Consider the following 21320-nt stretch of genomic DNA (forward strand, 5'->3'; position numbering starts at 1 on the left):
CATGTAGTACAACACCCACTTGGTCCCCTTAGAGTCTCTTGCCCCACTTTTCTTTCTCTTTCTTTTTTCTTTTTTTTTTAGCTGGGGCTTTGTGTATTTTCATATTTCAGCCATTATAACTGTGTCAGTCACAGGCAGTCTCCTGCAATATGCATGTTTGTCTGTTGTGTCACTGTTTGTGTGTCTGTCTCTCTCCTTGTTGTTGTCGGGCCAGGCAGGCCGTCCCTATTAAAAGAGCACAAGGGGAATTGTTGTGGCAGCAGCTGCCCTGTTGTGCAGTATTGTGTGTATGTGTGTGTGCGTGCGTGCTGCTGTCTCCTGGTCGTGCAGGGCAGACAGGCCCGGTTCACATGGAGCCGGCTCCTCTTGTGTCCTTTGTTGTCGCTCTGGGAGTCTTTCCCACTGGAGCGTGGTCGGTACAGTTTCGCGCCGCGAGCAGCCATGGAAAACAGCGAAACGGCTGTTTTTCTGTCTCGTCTTAATTTTTCCTCTGATTTCACTCATTCTGCAGTGCGCCCTCCTTTTTATCTGCCTCATTCACAGCTCCTTTGGTCCCTTATTGGCTTCCTAATCTGCTTTTTTTTTTTCTTTATCTACATTTCTCTGAGCCAGTCTCTCCCTCCACTGTCTCCTTGGCCTCACCGTCCCTCTCTGTCTGTTCGAATTCATCAGCTATCTGGATGTGTGTGTGTGGGAGTGTGGTTAGTATTCATAAATAGACCTCTGTAGAGCTTTTATTGCTAAGCATCACTGGGAGCAGAGAGTCTGCTTGACTAGAAAGGCTCATATTGAAGCCTTGAGAGTTTTGCAGAGGAGCATATGCCAGATAGTTGCAGATTTTTAGGCATTGTGTCCTGGTTGCAGTGCTGTCTGCAGCCTTGCCAAGAGGCTGGAGGGAGTGTGTGACGTGTCGATGGCGCACAAGCTTTTCTTCAGTTATTTATTTTCTCCGATTCTGGCTTGTACCAGATGAGGCTATTTGAGGCACAAAGTGTGTGTGTGTGTGTGTGTGTGTGTGTGTGTGTGTGTGTGTGTGTGTGTGTGTGCTAATGATTGTGTGTCGTGTGTGTGTTCTGTTGGTCATCTGTGTGGGTTTGAATGCTGACAGTGTGTGTGTTCGTGGTTTGTGTTTTGTGTCACTCTTCCATCCCTCATTCTGTTGGTCATCTGCCTCTTTGAATGCTGACACACACTCTTCATTCATGCACCTAACCTTCCTCCTCCTCCTCCTCCTCCTCCTCCTCCTCCTCCTCCTCCTCCACCTGACTCAATCCAGTCTTCACAACAAACCCAATTACACATGATCCCACCTGGCACTTTCCCTGTGGCTCCTAGCAGTGGCTTCGACCTTGTTCCTATTTGACCAGCAACGCAGTCATACCCTGAGCAGGCAGGTAAACGGGCAGGGATTATTGTTCTGTGACCCGCTTTCGCCTTCGGCCAATAACAGGTATTTTAAGTCCACGTAGGTGAGTCAGGAGAGGGAATCAGAATATGAAAAACGGGTATTAGTGGGAAATGTCAGATGCCTGAGTGCTGTGCCAGATTTTGTTTATTTCTCCCTTCCACAGCTCTTCCCCACACCAGCAGATTATTACTTTCACCCACCTACGGCAGCCTGTCCAATCCCCTCTGGCAGGACTCATGGCCTTGGTAGCAAGTGAAAGCTGATTTACACGTCGGCCCACATCCCCGACTATCAAATCAGGACCGGGCAGCTCACATTTCCAAGGAATTTATGGAAATATATGAGCAGCATGTTTACAAATTTCACACCATTGCTTAGTCACTAGATAAACAGAGGCCACAAAAGTCCATAGTGTGCACTGAGGAGAGAAACAAGCACAGACATCAGAGTTCAGCTGTTCAATTATGACCCAGAATAACCAAGACGAGCACATGCTCAGTGAAGACCAGCGCTGCTCTCGCCATCTGTCTCTCACTCTTGTTTGTTTCAAGACAAGAGGTCAGGAGGCATGAAAGTGCTCTGTTGGTGCAGGTATTTATCTTTCCTCCCAGAAATGAGCTCTCGGGAATGACCGGAAGTGAAAGGCTGTGCCTCGTTGTGCTGCAGGCATGCTTTAGTGTGTGTGATTTGATTTTGTTTGTAGGGCAGGTGTTGAACCTCCAGTATCTCATCAAGTGAGATGTTTACTTCTCTTCTGACATCTTATTGTTCAAAAGGAAGCTAAAGAACTGATCAGTGGAATAATCTGTTTTTACTCGTCCTCGTGACCTCTGTGGACGAGGTGACGTGATTGGTTCAGTTTGTCTGCTTGTTAGCGGGATTGCTCAGGTTTTAATGGAGGTGAGTTTAGGCTAAAGTTGGACGTGATTGACTTTTGGAGCTGATCCACGTCTGTATCCTGGAATGTTTTTAGAGGATTTGTTGCTATTTCACTTCACATCTTTGCTAATACGTATAAAATTTAAACAAAAAAAGGCTTGAGTGACATTTTCTTGATATTCTAAAAACCAAATCCAGATCTAGATATCATTCTGTGTCCAAGACACGGTAGCACATGTTAAAACAACAGCCTCCAAGTGTTGGATGAGATTGAGTGTGACTGGAAGCAGAAGGTCAGGACGGATGCTGTGTTGACATGGTAACGTGTGAATGATGTGGTGGGATAGGGGCTAAATTGGTTCTTTGTCAGGGGGTCGCAGCTGTCACCTGAAGGGAGGTTCCCTCTATGGGTCCCAGCAGGGCATCTCTTAATGAGGAGCAGAGTGACGGAGACGCAGATGCCGCCCGCAATGCCGCGTTTTGCGGGTGGACTGTGTACGTGCGTTTACGCTCAAAGTATCGCTGAACTTCCTGCTGGCACAGAGTGTTGAAGCAGGATCTAAACAACCATACTGGCGTTTGCTGAGTGATACAAAAAAACTGCATTCCCCCGTGAATTGCTGGGAGTAGTGGGATTATTGGATCTCACCAGACACGCCCCGGGCATGTGTGCGTCTGTCTGTGTATGCGTGTTTGTGTCTGTGTGAGCATGTGTGCTCCCTGAACCTGATCCCCATGCACCACCAGCTGTTGTGTGCACTCGGATATGAAGCGTTACAATAACCAATTGCAGTGAGCTCTTTATCCGGCAGTGCTGCTCTGCTCTTATAAGGTTGTATCTATATACTATGCATGTACATGTCATGATCTGTTAGGCTTTAGGTCACCTTTAGAGAGGCAAGAAATGAAAGGAATTATGTGGAGGATAAATGGAGGGGGAGGGCTGAATAGGGTCTGTGTTTGGACAAGCATGTCTCTAGAGCCCTGTAGAGGGATTAAAGGATCAGCCTCTGATAATTTCTCCCCCTCTTCCTCCCTTTCTTTCTTTATTTTACTCATTCTGCTAAATAAGTGGGTTGTGTACTTCTGTGAAGCAGGACCGAGTTTGTGCAAACACTCCGTCGGTTTGTCCTTTTACTCAGTCACGATCTCTTTCGGAAAGTCCTGTAAATAAATGCCTGTGGAAATGAAACCCGCAGCACAGACATTATTCATGGGATTCTACACCCATAGAGATCTTCCATTAGAGATTAATGGAAAAGAGCGAGAGGTCCATTTCCTGTTCTTGGTGCTGGATTTGTAGAATAAATGCAGTATAGATTCCTGTTGTTAGGAAAGAGATTTATTAAAAAAACAAAACAAAAAAAAACAAGTAAAAAGGTGCTAATTTTTCAGATGCTACAGTGTGTGACATGCTTGGGTCTTCCTGTGCGTGTTTCTGTCCAGTCAGCCATGTCCACCCACAGCAAGCCCACGTCAGAAGCCCAGCTCCGAGAGCCGTTTGTGAGGTGGAATTACAGCATCGGCCTTTGCTCGTACAGCTCGTTTGTCTCTGCTTTGGATGGGACGGATTTATTGGATACCTGAGAGAGCATTCTCTCCTTCCCCTGCACTCTCAGCAGCCTGCTTAGAGACGGGCCTGCATTATAGATGAGCTCCTGGCAGCCGCCCCACACTCACACCACTCATGTTACCCGTCCAGTAGATACACAGATACAGTACATGCTTTTGGCGAACCCTTGCAAAAAGCATTGAACAGAAGCTTGGAATAAAAGTGGGATTAAAACTAAGTTTGAAGTCGGGACTCCAGGCGGTCTGTTGCAGCTTTGTCTGCAGAGAACTTATCTGCAGCCGAGTAATCAGGGCTTGTTTGTACTTTGACCCGTGCCAAGTGGAGGAGCTGTACGTCCGTGCTGCAGAGAGCAACATAAACCACGCTGGCTTCAGTTGGACTATATGACTGTCCTCTCTCCTTCCACGTAACACAGAGCCAGCGCACTGCTCAGCCTCTCTGTCTCCTCCCTCCTGGACTTTGATCTTTTGTGACTGTGCGCACTGTGCAGCTTCTCACTATGTCCTTTTCTCTCTCTCTGTCTCCCACACCCTCTGTTTTCTACAGCTTGCTCAGGCATGATTGGATTTTTGTCCTTGTGGATTTAAAGGAGAAAAAGCTCAAGTGTCATTTACACAGTGATTGATTCACTTTTTTTCCCCTTTTGGGTAAATGAACACAGTCAGGCTGTGGATAAAAGACCATCTGTTTGTCTGAAAACACAGCGTGCGACACACTTGCAACAAATTAAAGCCTCGGCCTGGAGGATTTGACTGGTTTTGACTTTGGCAACTCCTGGTGGCAGTGTTGGAAAAATGCACTGTGCGTACAGAACACCTCTAGTCCAGGTACACTGACCTGCTATATATGAGTGGCTACAAACCCAATTACTACATCATTAATGCAGGTACACTTAGAGGAAAAAGGGCTTCAGCACAGGTAGGGTTCAGCATTTTTTCTCCTTACAAATAATATTATATTTGAGAAACAATTAGTAGTAATCAAACAAACACAGATTTTACTATTATATTAAAAATATTCTGAAATTGCTGATGAATAATTAACCAGGAGTTAATTTTTTTTTTACTACTTTGTTTTTATCCAAACGTAGTTTTTTATTATATTTCATCCTACTACCGTAAATGCACTCTAGATCAAATTAGTCATTGCCTGAAGTTCCCCACAGTGTCTTTAAAATCTGCCTTTTAGGAAATGACTGATCCTTTTAAAAGTTGCAAAATTGGTAGCAGAAGGTGAATAATGTTGATAGTTTTGCTTCTGTTGTTGCATAAACAAATAGTTTTGTTTGTCACGTTGCAAAATTGCTGGTAATTTTTAACTATGCCTGATGTTATCAGGCAAAAAGTGCTTGAGCATGAATGTTTGTGCTTAACCTTTGGATCAGTATACATGATGAAATGATCTCTACTCAGGGTTCACCAGCTAGATGATCTTTCAGCTTTATTACCTGATTAGTGTTATTAAACTATCAAACCTTAACCTTCAGATCATGTGAGCCAACACAACAAAGTTTTAATGTTTTTGTTTTTAAAAAATTATTATTATTTGTTTGATTTTATGCTTTTGCCACGTCACCATCAGTAGACGTGGAAGTATTTGTGTAATATGTGTGGATGTAATAGGCAATTTCTCAGTGTGATTTAGTATTTTATTTTCCTCAATTAACAAAGAATTATGATTATGTCATCCATCCATCCATCCATCCATCCATCCATCCATCGCTTATCCCAGCTGTCATAGGGCGAGAGGCAGGGTACTCCCTGGACAGGTCGTTAATCTATCGCAGGGCTGGTCTAATCTGCATGTCAAAATAGCCTTCAGCAAAACACCAAACCCCCAGTTATAAATGTTAGGATAAAAGTTATAGAGTTTTAAAGAAATAAAGAACAAGCAGGTTATATAAAGTTAGACATAGAAAAGGGTGCTTGTATGAATGGGTGAATGAGGCTTGCAGAAAGAAAGCACTTTTAGTGCTTAAATAGAGTAGAAATGCGTCATAAAAGTACCAGTGCATTTACCAAATATGTCACAATATCAAAATCCAAATATAGAAGTGCATACAGAGGATTTGCATCTTTTTAGTGTTGTTTCTTTTTAAATGCTGTGTCCCTTCCTGACTCACAGACCCATTAGGATAGTAAAGATCTTCTCCTGGTGATTCTGTGGAAATATATCGGTTTCTGACCCTCCATGTGCATGGCTGCCTGGGCCTTTCTTGGCTTTAGGAAGCAATGAGAATGGGCTGTTTGTGCCAGATGTCTTGCTCTCAGCAGTCCTAATACACAGCAAGATCTTTAATCCTGTCTATAGTGTTACTGCTTCAGAGAGATAATAGAAAAGCCTCGGTTGGTGTGTGTGTGATTTGGTTGTGGCCGACTGTTTCCTATAAGTTTCCTAGAAATGAGTTATTAGTATTAATTCTGCAGTGTTGTCTCTTCCGCATTGAATTGATGCCTTTCTGATATTTCCAACATCATTTACCCTGCAGTGTTTGCACTGTGTAGCTAAAAATAATAATCATTAATGCTCTGTCAATCCCAGCAGATCTAAGAGAGGACATGAGAGGAGCTCATGTCTGTTTTAGGACATAATAGGGTCCTATCATGGAGACAGCTTTAATTATGTTTTATCTGAGGTGACTACAGTTATGTAAATGTATTTAATTGCATTCCTGTTTTGTAGTTTTTAATTTAGTTAACAGTATCTCATTCTGTTTTTCTCTTCAGGTGATTTTCAGCATTTAGACAAACCAGTGTGTTAGGACACGTCCCACTCATCGTCACTGAGCAGCCCATGCACATGCACGACACCATGGGCAGCTCCCCTGAGGTGCTCTCTTGGACTTCCTGTCCCAGTCTACTGGTGGGCAAGCTGAAGGAGGAGCTCAAACTCACTGTGGTTGGGGACAGCATGAAGAAATCCAGCTCGCCTAACTCCCAACCGCAGCCTCCTCAGGCCCCTCTCTCCAACTTACCTCCTCAGATCATCACAGACCTCGCTCCGCCGACACACCTGCCCGTTCCCCTGCAGACGCTGCAGATGCCTGGCCAGGATGAGGAGTCCATGTTGGGCGGTACTAGTCCACCAAACACGGCCCTGAGCGTGGACTCAACTCGGAGCGAAGGCGGACACTTTGACAACAGCGTGCTCCAGCTGCAGGAGCAGGACCACGAGGAAGCTGGGTCACCGGCGTCCCATGAGCACGGTGGATGTGGCAGCGGGATGGACGACCATATGGGAGAGGGGGACTGTCCAATGGACCACAATGGAGAGGGCAAGCCAAACCTCCCGCATCACCCCGATGACATCAAGCTGCACTTCCAAAGAGCACCTCCTGGATCGGGGGGCTTCTTAGAGGGGCTGTTTGGCTGCCTGCGGCCTGTGTGGAACATTATAGGGAAGACCTACTCTACTGAATACAAGCTACAACAGCAAGGTAAACTTTGGGGTTTTATCTTTCTGTTTGGCATCAGTTTAACACACTAAATGCTTTTTGTTTAATTCAGATGTCCCCGTACCTGTGAAACTTCTGAGAAGCAAACAAAAGATTCCCTCTTGTTTCTCCTAATGTATTCTGAAACTGTAATTGAATAGCCCGTCCTGGCTTCGCCGCTTTGCTGTTGCCAGTGAAGCTGCACAGCTGTCAGTTTGAATTGAGGTCATGGTAAAGGTAGGCTCACCTTGCTACAGGGCTGCATGCACAGGCTGGACGAGAGCTACGGGGTACGAGTCGAGGTCAGACAGAACCAGAGATGGGCGCGTTACTGTAATCTGATTACTTTTTTCAAGTAATGAGTAATGTAAGGGATTACCATTGCAAAAACGGTAATTAGATTACCGTTACTTTCCCGTAGGAACGCTGCATTACTGCGTTACTAAAACCGTGATTTTTTTGCGAGAATGTCTCATGACAGTGACGTGGCGAGTGCGACCTTCGTGACAACAGCTGTTCACAGATCAACAATGGATAATATATCGAGTGCGGGAGAGAGTATGAGCATGCAGCGTTTAAAGCGTGGAAGTACTGACCTTATTTTGAGTTTGATTCCATAAAAGTGACAAAAACATTACTGTCCATTGTGCGTGGAAGAAAACTTCTTTTACAGCGAAAAAAACCCTAAACTTCCAAGCAAGCAGCGAGTGCGCTCGACTGTAATGGGAAATTCACAGAGAAACTCATGGATTCTTCCACTGACCGCTTGCACACACCTGCACCAGGGTAAACCTCCGCCTACCCCAGTCCTGCTTTACAGGTGAAAATAGAGCAACAGGACCGCTGAGTCTTTGATTTTATTTATTTTCTGCTGTGTTTTACTTTCATCTATTTGAAAGAGTGAGTGTAAACACAAAAATATTTTATTTTATGTGCTGTAATGTGCAGAAAATAGGTTTAAATGTTAAACAAATTTCTTCCAGTCAGAGAATGTTGCATATAATTTAATTTTTGCTTGATGCATAAAGTTAAAAGATTTAACGTTTTAAAAGAGACGTTTCCATTTGATTACATTTTGTATGATGGATTATGCAGAAAAAGTAGAATTGGGCTGAAAGATCTATCACTTTATCACCTATTCAGGTTGTAAATTGTGTTTTTAAAAAGTAACTAAGTAACTAAGTAATTAATTACTTTTGAAAATAAGTAATCAGTAAAGTAACGGGATTACTTTTTGGGGGAGGTAATCAGTAATTAGTAACTGATTACTTTTTTCAAGTAACTTGACCAACACTGGACAGAACTGGGCTGGATCTCGTGGCTGCTTAGCCGTGATCTGGGCTAGAGGTCGTAGCTTCTCTTCCTAAAACCACTTAAACAGCATGATTCAATATTTGAAGGTCTAAGACTTATATAGGAGCTTTAGGTTTATTTATATACATATTGCTAAGAACTATAAAATATGTACTTTCTGGTGTATTATTGTGGTCATTTGTGGACATTGACACCACTGTAGATTTGAAAGCTGTGATCAAAGTGCAGACTTTCAGCTATAATTCAAGGGTTTAACAAAAATATTGGAAGACAAAACATGTGTGTGAATAAGAGGGAGGCAAGCAGAAAGATGCAGTTAGTAGAGGTAGTGAAGGTGGATGTGTTTAAGTACCCGATGTCAGCCATCCAAAGCAGCGGACAATGCACAAGAGCGTTGAAGAAGAGAGACCAGGCAGGGTGGAGTGGGTGGAGATGAGTGTTAGGGGACAGAAGGATAGCAGCAAGAATGAAAGGGACGGTTTTACAAGATGAGAGACCTGCTGTGATGTACGGTTTGGAGACAGTAGCAGAGTTGAAGATGTTAAGATTTCATTGGGAGTGAGCTGATGGACAGGTTTAGAAATCTGTATATCAGAGGGAGAGCTCAGGAGAGAAAGTTAGAGAGGAAAAGTTGACAAGGTTTGGATCCACAGAGAAGATTCATGGATGTTGTGAAGGGAGGACACATAGGAGGATACTGGGGATAGGGGGAGGTGGATGATTTACCATGGCGACCCCTAAAGGCAGACATAAGAAGAAGATTGTTGGTAAACTATCATTATGAATATGACCAATACTTTTAAGGCTTGGTTCAAATATTTTTGCAATAAGTGAAACCTGTGGTCTGGAACCTATAGACCAATACGCAGTGTTTGCTTCTCCACAACTTGTAGGAGTAGCTTCACATTTATATAAACAGAAATGATAGATAGACACACAAACATCCTTATCCTTAGGCTATAACCCTATAAAGCTTTGTTCTGAAGAGCAAGTATTACAGACATTACTGACAAAAATGTTGCTATTTGGTTCATCACGTACACTTTGCAAAGTACCAGGATGCTGTGGTCATTTTGACAAAACTTGGCTAACTTGATTTCAGACATGTGGGAGGTTCCTTTCGAGGAGATTTCAGAGCTGCAGTGGCTTGGCAGCGGCGCACAGGGTGCCGTCTTCCTGGGCAAGTTTCGCTCCGAGGAGGTGGCTATCAAGAAGGTGCGAGAGCAGAAGGAGACGGACATTAAACACCTGCGAAAGCTCAAGCATCCCAATATCATCAGCTTCAAGTAAGTCCACGGTCACTCGCCCATGTCAAGTTGGTTTCATCTGGTGGAGCTCTGGCTTTGTTTAACATGTTTTCTGTCTTTTTTTCTGTCTCAGGGGTGTGTGCACCCAGGCACCTTGTTACTGCATTATCATGGAGTACTGTGCCCAGGGTCAGCTGTATGAGGTGCTGAGGGCGGGGAGGAAAGTGACCCCAAGGCTGCTGGTGGACTGGGCCACAGGCATTGCCAGCGGCATGAACTACCTACACCTGCACAAGATCATCCACAGAGACCTCAAGTCTCCCAAGTGAGTTTGTTGGACAGGAAGATGATCAACCTTCTGATAGAGGAGCATTTGTGTTGAGAACCCAGAGTAGTAGACCTAAATCAAATTTAAGTTATTTACTCCTTATTTGTGGGAATGAAATGCATAGTTTTCCTGGTGCATCATGGGTGCTGTGTTCATACAATCGATCCTTTCTGCTCTGAATAGTCTGACATTAACTCAAATACCATTCTCAGATTTAACAAAAGCTACTCGTCTTCATGTAAGAGTATGACAGATTGTTCTGTCTCATCCCCGCTGCACGCTTGCATCTCTAATCAATATCATCGTGCTGCAGCAGTGCCACACACTGTATTAGTCAGCAGAATGATAGCAGTCTGAATGTGCTGGAAAGGTCAGACTCATTCGGCTAATGGGGTGATTCAGATGCTTCTCTATCAGCGGAGTCATTTTGGCTTAAAAACTGATTTAAGTGCTAAAGAAAGAAAAGCTCATACCCTGTAAAAACTTGTGCATTATCATCATCATCAGCCTGAATGGTTTAACCCCGGGCCAGCTCATCCTGCTTTCGATTTTGGCTTTGTCTGCCTTTTTTTTTTTTTTTTTTTACTCCACCAAATAGACTGACCTTGCTGTGTTTTCTCTTTGTGCGCCTTTTAGTGTTTTGGTGACCCACAACGACACTGTGAAAATCTCAGACTTTGGCACGTCCAAAGAGCTCAGTGATAAAAGTACAAAGATGTCATTTGCGGGGACGGTGGCCTGGATGGCCCCAGAAGTGATAAGAAATGAGCCTGTGTCTGAAAAAGTAGACATCTGGTGAGTAATAGATGAAGAAATATGAAGCAAAGTTTAGCTTTTCTACATCATAGAAAAGGATATTTTAAGTGTCATCTTTAATAGTCATGTTTCTGCAATGAAACCTGTCCATCTTTGCTTGTGTGTTGCAGGTCATTTGGAGTTGTGTTATGGGAACTGCTGACTGGAGAGATTCCCTACAAAGACGTGGACTCCTCCGCCATTATTTGGGGTGTCGGCAGCAACAGTCTCCACCTTCCCGTCCCCTCCACGTGCCCGGACGGGTTTAAAATCCTCATGAAACAGACATGGTGAGCAAAAACAGCTTTTCTACTACATCACTTAAAATATGATAACTGCTAGAATGTAAACATATTTGGTGTATCTTCCTTCATGATTTTCATGAAATCCAGGCAGGGAAAGCCCAGGAATAGGCCGTCGTTTCGTCAGATTCTTCTACATCTCGACATCGCCTCTGCAGATGTTCTGGGAACTCCTCAGGAGACCTACTTTAAGTCTCAGGTCTGGACTAATACTGAGAAATGCAAGACTCCACCTTAACTTTGTGTGCTTTTTCCAGTGAATGCTCTGGCTGCATGTTGACTGTGTAAATCCATATTACAGGCAGAATGGAGGGAGGAGGTGAAGAAGCATTTTGAGAAGATCAAAAGTGAAGGCACCTGCATCCACAGGCTGGATGAAGAGCTGATCCGACGCCGGAGGGATGAACTCAGGTGTTTGGGAAAAGACAGCAAACATGTGGCTTGTTAATAGAAGACATGGTTTTAAATTTGCACATAAAGCAGAAGTTACTGGAGTTGAACATTTGGATGCATTTCATGCATGTTCTCAGGCATGCGCTGGACATCCGGGAGCACTATGAGAGGAAATTGGAGAGAGCCAACAACCTCTACATGGAACTCAGTGCCATCATGCTGCAGCTGGAGGTCCGAGAAAAGGAACTGATGAAGTATGTAGATAAACATTTTTGTCACATCTGTGCTTTACTAGTATCCTGCTCTCATTATGCCCGTATTTCCTCTCTTTCAACATTTCCAGTAAAAAACTGCAACAGAACTGAAAGCATGTTCAGCTAACTATAGTGACAAAAATGATCTGAATGGCATCCTAAATATTTTTAGACTTTTCCTATGAGTCTCTGGTTTTTTGACTATGCATGACCTACCTAAATAAATCAGTGAGATTCTTAAATTATTGCAGATTCCTTGAAAGTAGCTTTACCTGTCAGGAATGCTTTTCTCTTCCCATTAATGTTTGCTATGTTGTGTTTAACTAAAGTGCAGTGTGACTGCTTTTCCCCCATGATCTGACTTAAATCTAGTTCTGTGCATCACCGTAGGAGAGAGCAGGCGGTGGAGAAGAAATATCCCGGCAGCTACAAGCGCCACTTAGTCCGACCGATCGTTAGATCCAACGCTGTGGAGAAGCTCATCAAGAAGAAAGGAAGCATTTCCCACAAACCTGGGATGCCTCCCACCAAAAGGTCTGATTTTCAAACGTATTATCTCTGTTAAATGTTACACATGTTCATGTATCTGTAGGTTCAGCTGCAGATATGTGATTTATTGCAGCTCAGGTCTTGAGTGTCATTTAAATACTTAAATGAACAGTTGAATACAATTCATATTTTCCAGGCCAGACCTGCTTCGCTCTGATGGCATCCCTAGTGTAGACCCTCTCCCGTCGCCCTCACCGCTGTCTGCTAGCCCAAAGGTCTCCACCCCTCCTGGCAAAGCCCGGTATCGAAGCAAGCCTCGTCACCGCCGCGCCAACAGCAAAGGAAGCCACAGCGAGTTCTCCGCTGTGCTGAAGCCCATTGCTGGAGCACCAGAAGAAACCCAATCTCTCCAGGAGCAACCGATCCACCACCATCATCACCACCACCACCACCACCCTCCTCAAACGGAGGGGAATTTTCTTCCCTTGAAAGGCCGCGAGGAGGCCGTTGTCAATTGTGCCAACAACCTGCGATACTTTGGCCCCGCCGCCGCCCTCCGTAGCCCTCAAACTGACCACATGCAGCGCCGCGTTTCTGGCTCCAGTCCTGACCTCATTTCCACTGCTGTGGATGCAGACACGCGACAGCGGACTTCATCCACCGGCTCCAACCCTGTATCAGGCGCTGGTGCTGGTTCTTTATGTCCCTGCTGCCAGGCTCACCCCTTCCCCGGCTGCCTACACTGTCAGGAGACCCCTCCCCCATCAAGCCACCCAGAGCTGCCGCACTACTCGCTGCTCAACACCCAAGAGGGCACCCAGTCTTCTCTGGGGGCACACAACAAAGACACAGTCTCAGATGGAGAGACCACAAAGAAGACAGAGACGCAGGAACAGGATGCATCCCAGCACGCACACACACTGCCCTCTGCACTGCCCCGCATTCTCAGGCCGCTTAGGAAGGTGAGCAGAGCTGGTGGCTTTACACCGACGAGTATGTAACGTGTGCTTGTGTGGGATTAAAAGCTGTTACCGCTTCTCTTTCAGGGTGGTGATGAGTCATCTGAAGAAGAAGAGGGAGAGGTGGATAGTGAAGTGGAGTTTCCAAGGAGACAGAGGTGAATACAGATGGTCATTTAGTTTGCAGATAGTTTTTTATTGTGTGCAGCAAAATAAAATGATCTTTAGCACATCAGCTAGGAGCCATTTTCAAAGGAAACTGCTGAAATAACCATGTGGAAGTTTTTTGGGTTTTTTTTTTCATTTTTTCTCCCCTCTCTCCTTCACAGACCTCATCGCTGTATGAGCAGTTTCCAGTCCTACTCTACTTTCAGCTCAGAGAACCTGTCGGTGTCTGACGGAGAGGAAGGAAACACCAGTGACCACTCGCACAGCGGACCCCTGGAGCGGCTGAGCGCCAGTCAGGAGGAACACCTGGACGAGCTGCTGTCCCACACGCCGGACATCCCCATCGACATCTCCACCCAGTCAGACGGCCTCTCTGACAAGGAGTGTGCCGTCCGCAGGGTGAAGACGCAGATCTCGTTGGGGAAGCTGTGCTCCGACGAACACAGCTACGAGGTCAGTTTGCGTGAAAGTCTATGCAGATGTAGCTCGAAGGGTGGTAAGATCCACCGCTTCAGTCCAGATAGCTTTCAGCAGCTTTGTAAAAAGACACGAGTCCAGACCATGTGGTCTTCTGACTTTGATGGTGTCCTAACATTTCCTCCAGCGCCACCATGAGCGGCTGTTTAAAGGATTACTACCGAAATGGGTTTAGCATGCGGATATGAGCATTTAGCTAAAAGCACTTCTGTGGCTAAATAAAAGCTCTCAGATGGTTTAAAGGGCTGGACTTCTACATATAGACTGAAATAATGTGACACTATGCACATCACTTATTAATAGTAAGCCTTTGCTCTATCACTACAGATAAACACACTCTGTATTCGTATATAGGTCACTAAATCATTTTACTTTGATGTTTAATTTATTCATTTACAGGGGACCGAATGTGCTCATTTCTAATTCTATATTTTTATCTTTGAACTTTGCTACAGTAGCTTTGAATGATTCACAGTTTTAAAAAAGTCCCTGCAGCTCATCAGTTCATCCTCTGCCTGAAACAAGTGGTTTTAGCTGCGCCCCATGCACAAGCAGGACCAGAGCCGTCTGCAGCCTGAGCTTTTAGTCATGGGGGCTATTTGGGTGTAATGAGTCCATACTGACCTTATTATAAACTATGGTACATCTTGCATGCACCTTGAAAGAAACGGGGGTTCGACCCCTTTTTGGCTTCATAACTGCCTTCGGTCTTCGTGGCACAGACTCAACAAGGTGCTAGAAACATTCCAGAGATTTTGGTCCATATTCACATGATAGCATAGTTGCTACAGATTTGCCGGCAGCACATCCACCCACTGTGGTCAAATAGGCTGTCACATTTAAAGTTGGAACTAATGACTCCAAACTGCACCAAAAAAAAATCCCCTTTTTGTTTGAAGTCATAAGAAACATTAATTTATGTTTATTTTATTTATTGCATTGCACAAAACATCTTTCTTGAGATCATAATGCATCTCAAATCATCCCTGATGCTGGATCTTTCTTAATGCTCCCCTGTTTGTTCCCTTTTGTCTCTCAGAATCCGCTACAGTTTGGGGACTCGGACTGTGATTCGTCAGAAGCCGAGTGCTCCGATGCCACTATTAGAAACAACAAAGTCGGGGCTCCTTCCTCGTGGTGAACCTGCCTAAAGGGCTCATCTTCATCTTTTTTGCCTGGAGGCCATCATGTCCCTCTCTGCTCTGCAGAAAATACAGCAATAAGAGGACAAACATTGTAAACAAAGCTCCCTATAGCAACGTCCCATGTAATCTCTCCCATATGATCCCCACCCCACCCACCCCTCATCTAGCACAGCATTCAGGCAACCCATTGCAGGGATTCCCTTTTGAATGATAATGTACAATAGATAGTTTAACGTTCATAATTTATTTTTGTCTGAGTTCTGAAGGAAAATTCAGGAACTATGAAACTTCTCTGATCTGAACAGAGAGGAAAAAAACAGACATTTTGAACCCAAGGAAGGGTTTACTGTGTGATGGAGAGAGACCAGGACTGGAAGAAGGTGCAGATGATGACGATGATGATCATGATAATGATGAGAAGGGCTTATTGATCAGAGGATGATGGCTTTCAGTGGGGAGATGCATAACTGCAGTAGTTGGTCTCTCAGGCGACTGCCCCAGAATAAAAGCGGCTTTCAACATCTCACTGTCATGGACAGAAATCTCCAAACAACAAGCAATCGCTCAGCTCATACTGCAGCCTGACCAACCTGCTTTATCATGAGTTTACAGTTTCAAGTCCCAGTACCCCACCTCCTCCGCTTCCACCCCGCCTCCCCACTGTGACTAACGTGGGGAGCATGGAGCTCATGGAAAACATTGTGAACACCAGCATGAACAACCTGCCTCGCAACTGGATTTTCTCCCTCCCTGAAACCACCGGATGTGTCTGTTCTTCAGGATCCCCCAGCCCCCGCCCTCACGTAGCTGTCGAAGCATGCTTATGCAGCTCGCGAAATGAAAACGCTGCCCCAAGACTGCATGAAGCGGACAGAGCATCAGAGATAAAGACGCAGCTGAGAGCTAAAGGAAAAAAAAAAAGAGACTCTTCCTCTCTGACTCTGCTCATCCTTCTCTTAAAGACATGCCAACGTCATCGTCATCAGCAATCAGATGTCACAGGCAGAGTTACTGAGGGAGTTATCTGTGTATGAGAGTGTGAGTGAATGTGAGTGTGACAACACAAAGCCCTTTCCTCTCCATTAGACATTACAGTTTCAAGTCTCATCTCAGGATCGTTCAAGGACTGTGAAACTGGACTGGACCAATTATATGAAGGAATGTTTTTTTTTTTTTTTTTTTTTTGTTTTTTTGAGCGGCACATATTAAGGACCATGCAGGAATACTCGAAAAGGTCTTACAGGTAGCCTTGATGTTCAACCTTTTATTGCTGTAACAGACTTTAATGTGATGTGGAGACAAGGCATCCAGGTGCAGTATCCCATTTCTTGAAATCTCCAGGTTTGGCATTTTCCACGGACCATTTTCTAGCAGGGTGGATTATACCGATGTCCAAAATGGTGATTATTTGCAAATTATAACAGCAATAACACAAGTGAGAAAGAAGTCGCTTGTTCAGGATCTTGCATGTCTAGCTGGCTAGACACAAGCACAGTGACTGGTAGCTAGCGGAGAGCAGCAGGTGTCAGAGAGCTGCTTATAGAGGCTATTTTTTTAAGTCCAGAGTGGGATTTTAGAATTTCCTTTACAGCACTTATAATACTTAAATAAACACTAATCCACATTTTTTTTTTTTCAATCAAAGTGTGAATCTTGTAGGCCAGATTTTTTTTTTTTTTTTTTCTTAAAATACTTCCTTATGTAGTCCCAAAGAGTTAAAGAGTTTCTTGGTTAATCCTTTTTCACCAAACACATGCAAATACAGGTTCCTCTGATCACATCTTTAATAATTTATCAATTTAACTCTTTTCACCATCAGCCCAGCTGCAGGACCCTTTTAGAGGAGCTCTTTAAATGACCGTAATTGTGTTACTGTTTGTGCCAGAGACACAATTCAAAGGGTTTCAGAAAGAAGGGATCACGAGCTTCGGGGATATTTGCTGTATCACGGTACCACAAAGCATTCACAAGGTACTGATGGCTGAACGCGGAGAGTAAAATCAACTAAGCCTAGATGTTACCATGTGCACTTCACTCCTCAACTGATTTTGGCTTGAGAGAAAATTCAAATGGTTCCTGAAAGATGAAAATTATTTTGTCATGTGTTATAAGGGGTTAAGAAGCATATAGACCAAACTAAAAATGTATTATTTAAAAAATCTGAAAAAATGTAGGCTTATGGTTAACTAATGTCCTCTGTCCTCCTCAGCACACACACCTACTTAAATCTGGATAGTTTATTCATTTGTGATTCAAAAACAAAGTAAATGCTACACTTCTTCCTAATAATTTGGAACATTAGTGCATGTAGTAAAGTGCAGTCAGAAGTTTGAAAAAGCAAGAGCTCAAATCTCCATCCATCCAGTTCCTTCTCTTTATCCAATTCAGGGTGATTGGCAGGCTGGAGCCTCACATTTCACACCTACAGCTAGTTAGGAATCACCTGTTAACCGAACCTGAAGCCTGCAACGCAGAGGCAGCACAGGGAGAACATGCAAACTCGACATGGGGCTTAAATTTAGAAAAATCATAAGTTAAATGCTAACTTTAATATTTTGTCAAGAATCTGTTCTTGGCGATGAATTCCTTTTTGTTTGTGGGTTTATAGTTGTCTTCAGCAATAAAATGCATGCACGGTTGGTTCGAGGTCTTTCCCTGCAGCTTTCAGGCCATCTCCGATCTTTAGTGTGGTGCAGTCCAATCATTGTTGCTGCTTTTAGCACATACCACGGGTGGTTTCAGAATTTTTGTGTAATGGTGAGATGTTTTGCACTTTAGAGTTACATTTTTTGAAAGACTTCCAATTCACACAAACATGCACGTCTGCTTTTTGAAAGGCAGTCAGGACTCGACATTGTTTTAAAGTAAAAAAGAAAAAAGTATGAGGAAAAAGTCTTAAAAGAAAATGTTCTCTTTAATAACAAGGATACAAACGTGGTCCACTCTTGGCAGTTGTGTGACCGTCAACAGTCAGGAAGATGGGATGGTGATGCACTTGGTGTGTTTTGGCATATAAGAACAGCCATACCTGTAAACTCCATATACATGCATGGAAAATCTCATGATTACAGAGCTACGTTTCTCATAATCCTTCTCCTAAAGCATATCTTTAAACATGTGATCAGAGAGAATCTTTATTTCTAGTAGTGTTTCTGTGAAAGGTGTTAAAATGTGCTGCTAAACCGTATGATAAAGACTAGATTCAAAACATTTTGCTGCCAAGTAAGGCGGGGTAAATATATGAAATTACAAGCGCTGATTTTTTTTTTTGTTTGTTTGTTTTGCGTTTCTTCGTCCAGCAGAAACAGTTTTCTGAGTTTTTCTGAATATAGCTGTTAAAATGCCACGTCTTTGCTGCTTTGATGCTCAGGTTTTGTGCAAGAGCAATATATGGGCAGCCACTAGATGGCGACAGTTAGGCTTGTGTTATGTAAATATCCTGACTCCATCCTCTTTTTCTGACTAACATAATTTAATTCCTTTAACTCCTGATGATTATCCAGAGCAATATTACTTTTTACCTCTCTGGTTGTCGCTGAAAAGGGATACTGCATCTGTGAGAGAGCTCTTTCTTTTGTTTTGCTTTTAATAAGCCCCATTTTTTTGTCATCATCCTCACTGATCTGATCTTCAAGCTGACAAACAGCCAGCCAGGGTTGAATTTAACGATAATGATGTCAAGCCGCCGGCTCGAGCGTGTGCAGACGGCTGAGATTCTGTGTATAAAGGAACATAAGCCAGAGACGAGGCCACGGAGCACCGGGCTGCTCTCGGTTTTCAGCGACCTCATCTCAGTGTTACTCCTGTACATAAACACCTGTAAATGTCATGTGACCCATTATCGCCTCCCTCCCTCTCTCTCTCTCTCTCTTTGTCATTGCACAGCTCTGGCAAAGCCTCGAGCTTGATGACCAGCGACTGGTTGAGCAGGAAATTCTTTAAGTCTGTCCCACATCAGTATTGAACACTACAGGAGGGTGTGAGTCATAAACCTGAGCAGCACAAGGTGATTATTAACACCGATGGACGGTCTGCCTTTTGCTCATCGGCTTCGGAAAGGCTGCCTTTCCTCGAGCCTCCTCCTTCACTCTTGTTTACGTTTGTGTGAAATAACCCAGCGTGTTGTAATGACGGGGTAATCCGATCAAGCTGTTAATAACATTATCTTTCTGGCGTATATCCTGTGAAGTATGATTGTTGTGTAGTTTTAATTTAATTTTGATCTTTGTTTTTTTTGTTTTTGTTTTTTCTTTGTAGCTGGCCTACATGATTGTTGAATTTAATTTATTTTGGATGACTGGTGAGGAGGAGTAGTGTTCTTTTTAATTTCAGGCAGCTTCAGAAATGTCACGACCTACGACTTCTCTCCTGGAAAGTATTATTTAAAGGAAGCACAATGAATTGGTCAGGGAAGAGGACAGTATTTGTGTGTGTGGTTGAACAAAAGCATCGTCATGTCACGTTGACCCTGCAGGGGACCATTCGTCATTTAGCTTTGATTTAGCAGACTTTACATCAGTAATTATCTCATCGTAGGCTGTTAGGAACCACTTCCAAACATAAGTCAGTCGGTGGGCTGTCTCTGCAGTGTAAATGAGGCGTGAAGCCTGGAGGCATGCGAGATGCTGACCTCAGTACATCTGCAGTGACCCCCACTTCCTCTCATTCTTACTGGGGAAAAAAACCAACAACTTGCATTCAAATTTCTGTGAAATCGTCTCTCTAACCATGGACATCCTGTTGCCTTGTCCTGTGTTATCAGACTCATGTTTCTTTGTTACTCGTTTCTATCCTCTTTCCTGTTGAAAGGCATTATGATCAACCAATCCTGTCAATTTCCTGTATTATCCAGTGTACAGTGCAACGAGTAACTGGGAGAACTAAATCAGCGCAAACAACTGCATGGAATAAATGCTGTACTGTACCCAAACCTCTGTGGTCTGGCTCTTCTGTTTGTCCCCTACTCTTTAGTGCGTCTTTTAGTGTGCTCTATATTTTTTTTGCTGTGTGTGTGCAGTGGTGTGCAAAAACCACGCCGCATATTTTCAGAGTAAAATTGAAAACGGGTGCAGAGATTGCAATTCTTTCTTCAAAGATCTGCCTGTTTTGTTACAAAAAAGAACAATTCAGCTATTTGTTGGTAACACATAAATGTTACATAAATATATATAACATAAATGAGATCTAGATAGAAATCTATATCTTGAGAGAGAGAGACAGAAATGCATGTATATTGCTGTGTGAAAGTATTAAACCACTCCTCATTTCTTTATTTATTGAAATCTGCAAATGTTCATGGAATATATGAAGTATACAAGACAAAAACCGAGCTTGTACAATTCAATGTTTGGTATGACCACATTAATTTTTTAACACAGCCTGAACTCTATTAGGAATTCCATTAAGCAGTCTTCAGGAATAGTTCAGGAATAGTAATGAAGTAAAATAAAATCCAGGCTGAGTTCATGAATGATGATGTTCCATTGTGAGTTTTCCAATCCAGGTATGATTTTTTTTTTTTTTTTTTTTTCCACCATTGGAGAAGAAATCTTCTAGCTGTTATTACATGGTAGGTTAAAATCTGATGGTTCTTTTCTGTGTTCATATTTCCATCGGTTTTGGCAAGATCCCCAACATACTGGCTGAAATATGGCTCCAAACCATGACCGACTGCTATAGGCACTTGCTGTTGAAGTGCTCTCCTAACCTCCTTCGTACATATTGACAGTGATTTGAACCAAAAGTTTCAGCTTCTTCACTCCATCAGACTTCTTGTCACTCATTTTCAGTCCAGTTCTTGTGTATTTTGGCGTAACTCAACGTTTTTTCCCCAGTTTCCCCACCTTAAGAGTTAGTTGTTGACAACCACCCTTCCACTGAGACCATTTCTGTTGAGGCTCCAGTGAGCAGTAGATGGGTCAGCTGAAGGACCAGGTTTCTTAAGGACATGACTTTCAGATCCTGTTTATCTACTTTATATAGTTTTTTAAAAAAAATGTTTTTTAAGCTTGAACTTCCTTTTCTGTCCTCTACTTGTCCCGTTTCCCCACATTTTTTCACAACACACTGCACAGCTTGCATAGATATGCCAAGTTTTCAGCTAAAACTTCTCTGACAGACCTAAAGTGTTTTTGTACCATAGAGGTCACTCCCAAA

At 43.5% G+C, this 21320-nt stretch overlaps 1 protein-coding gene across 1 annotated transcript in view; it reads left to right on the forward strand.

The window, feature by feature from the left end:
• The window catches only part of si:ch211-45c16.2 (mitogen-activated protein kinase kinase kinase 13), a 42091-nt gene extending 21997 nt beyond the window's left edge, over positions 1-20094 (forward strand). Inside the window, exons 4-17 of the mRNA XM_031759057.2 lie at positions 6587-7296; positions 9710-9893; positions 9988-10179; positions 10819-10977; positions 11109-11267; positions 11370-11478; positions 11581-11690; positions 11810-11926; positions 12317-12460; positions 12612-13377; positions 13462-13532; positions 13704-13995; positions 15059-16407; positions 19050-20094. Coding sequence (XP_031614917.2) covers positions 6654-7296; positions 9710-9893; positions 9988-10179; positions 10819-10977; positions 11109-11267; positions 11370-11478; positions 11581-11690; positions 11810-11926; positions 12317-12460; positions 12612-13377; positions 13462-13532; positions 13704-13995; positions 15059-15160 — 3048 coding nt within the window. The 5' untranslated portion in view covers positions 6587-6653 and the 3' untranslated portion in view covers positions 15161-16407; positions 19050-20094. The remainder of the gene's footprint in view (positions 1-6586; positions 7297-9709; positions 9894-9987; positions 10180-10818; positions 10978-11108; positions 11268-11369; positions 11479-11580; positions 11691-11809; positions 11927-12316; positions 12461-12611; positions 13378-13461; positions 13533-13703; positions 13996-15058; positions 16408-19049) is intronic.
• Positions 20095-21320: the final 1226 nt, after the last annotated feature.

The sequence above is a fragment of the Oreochromis aureus genome, linkage group 16 (genome assembly GCF_013358895.1).
Source record: "Oreochromis aureus strain Israel breed Guangdong linkage group 16, ZZ_aureus, whole genome shotgun sequence".
NCBI classification, from domain to species: domain Eukaryota; kingdom Metazoa; phylum Chordata; class Actinopteri; order Cichliformes; family Cichlidae; genus Oreochromis; species Oreochromis aureus.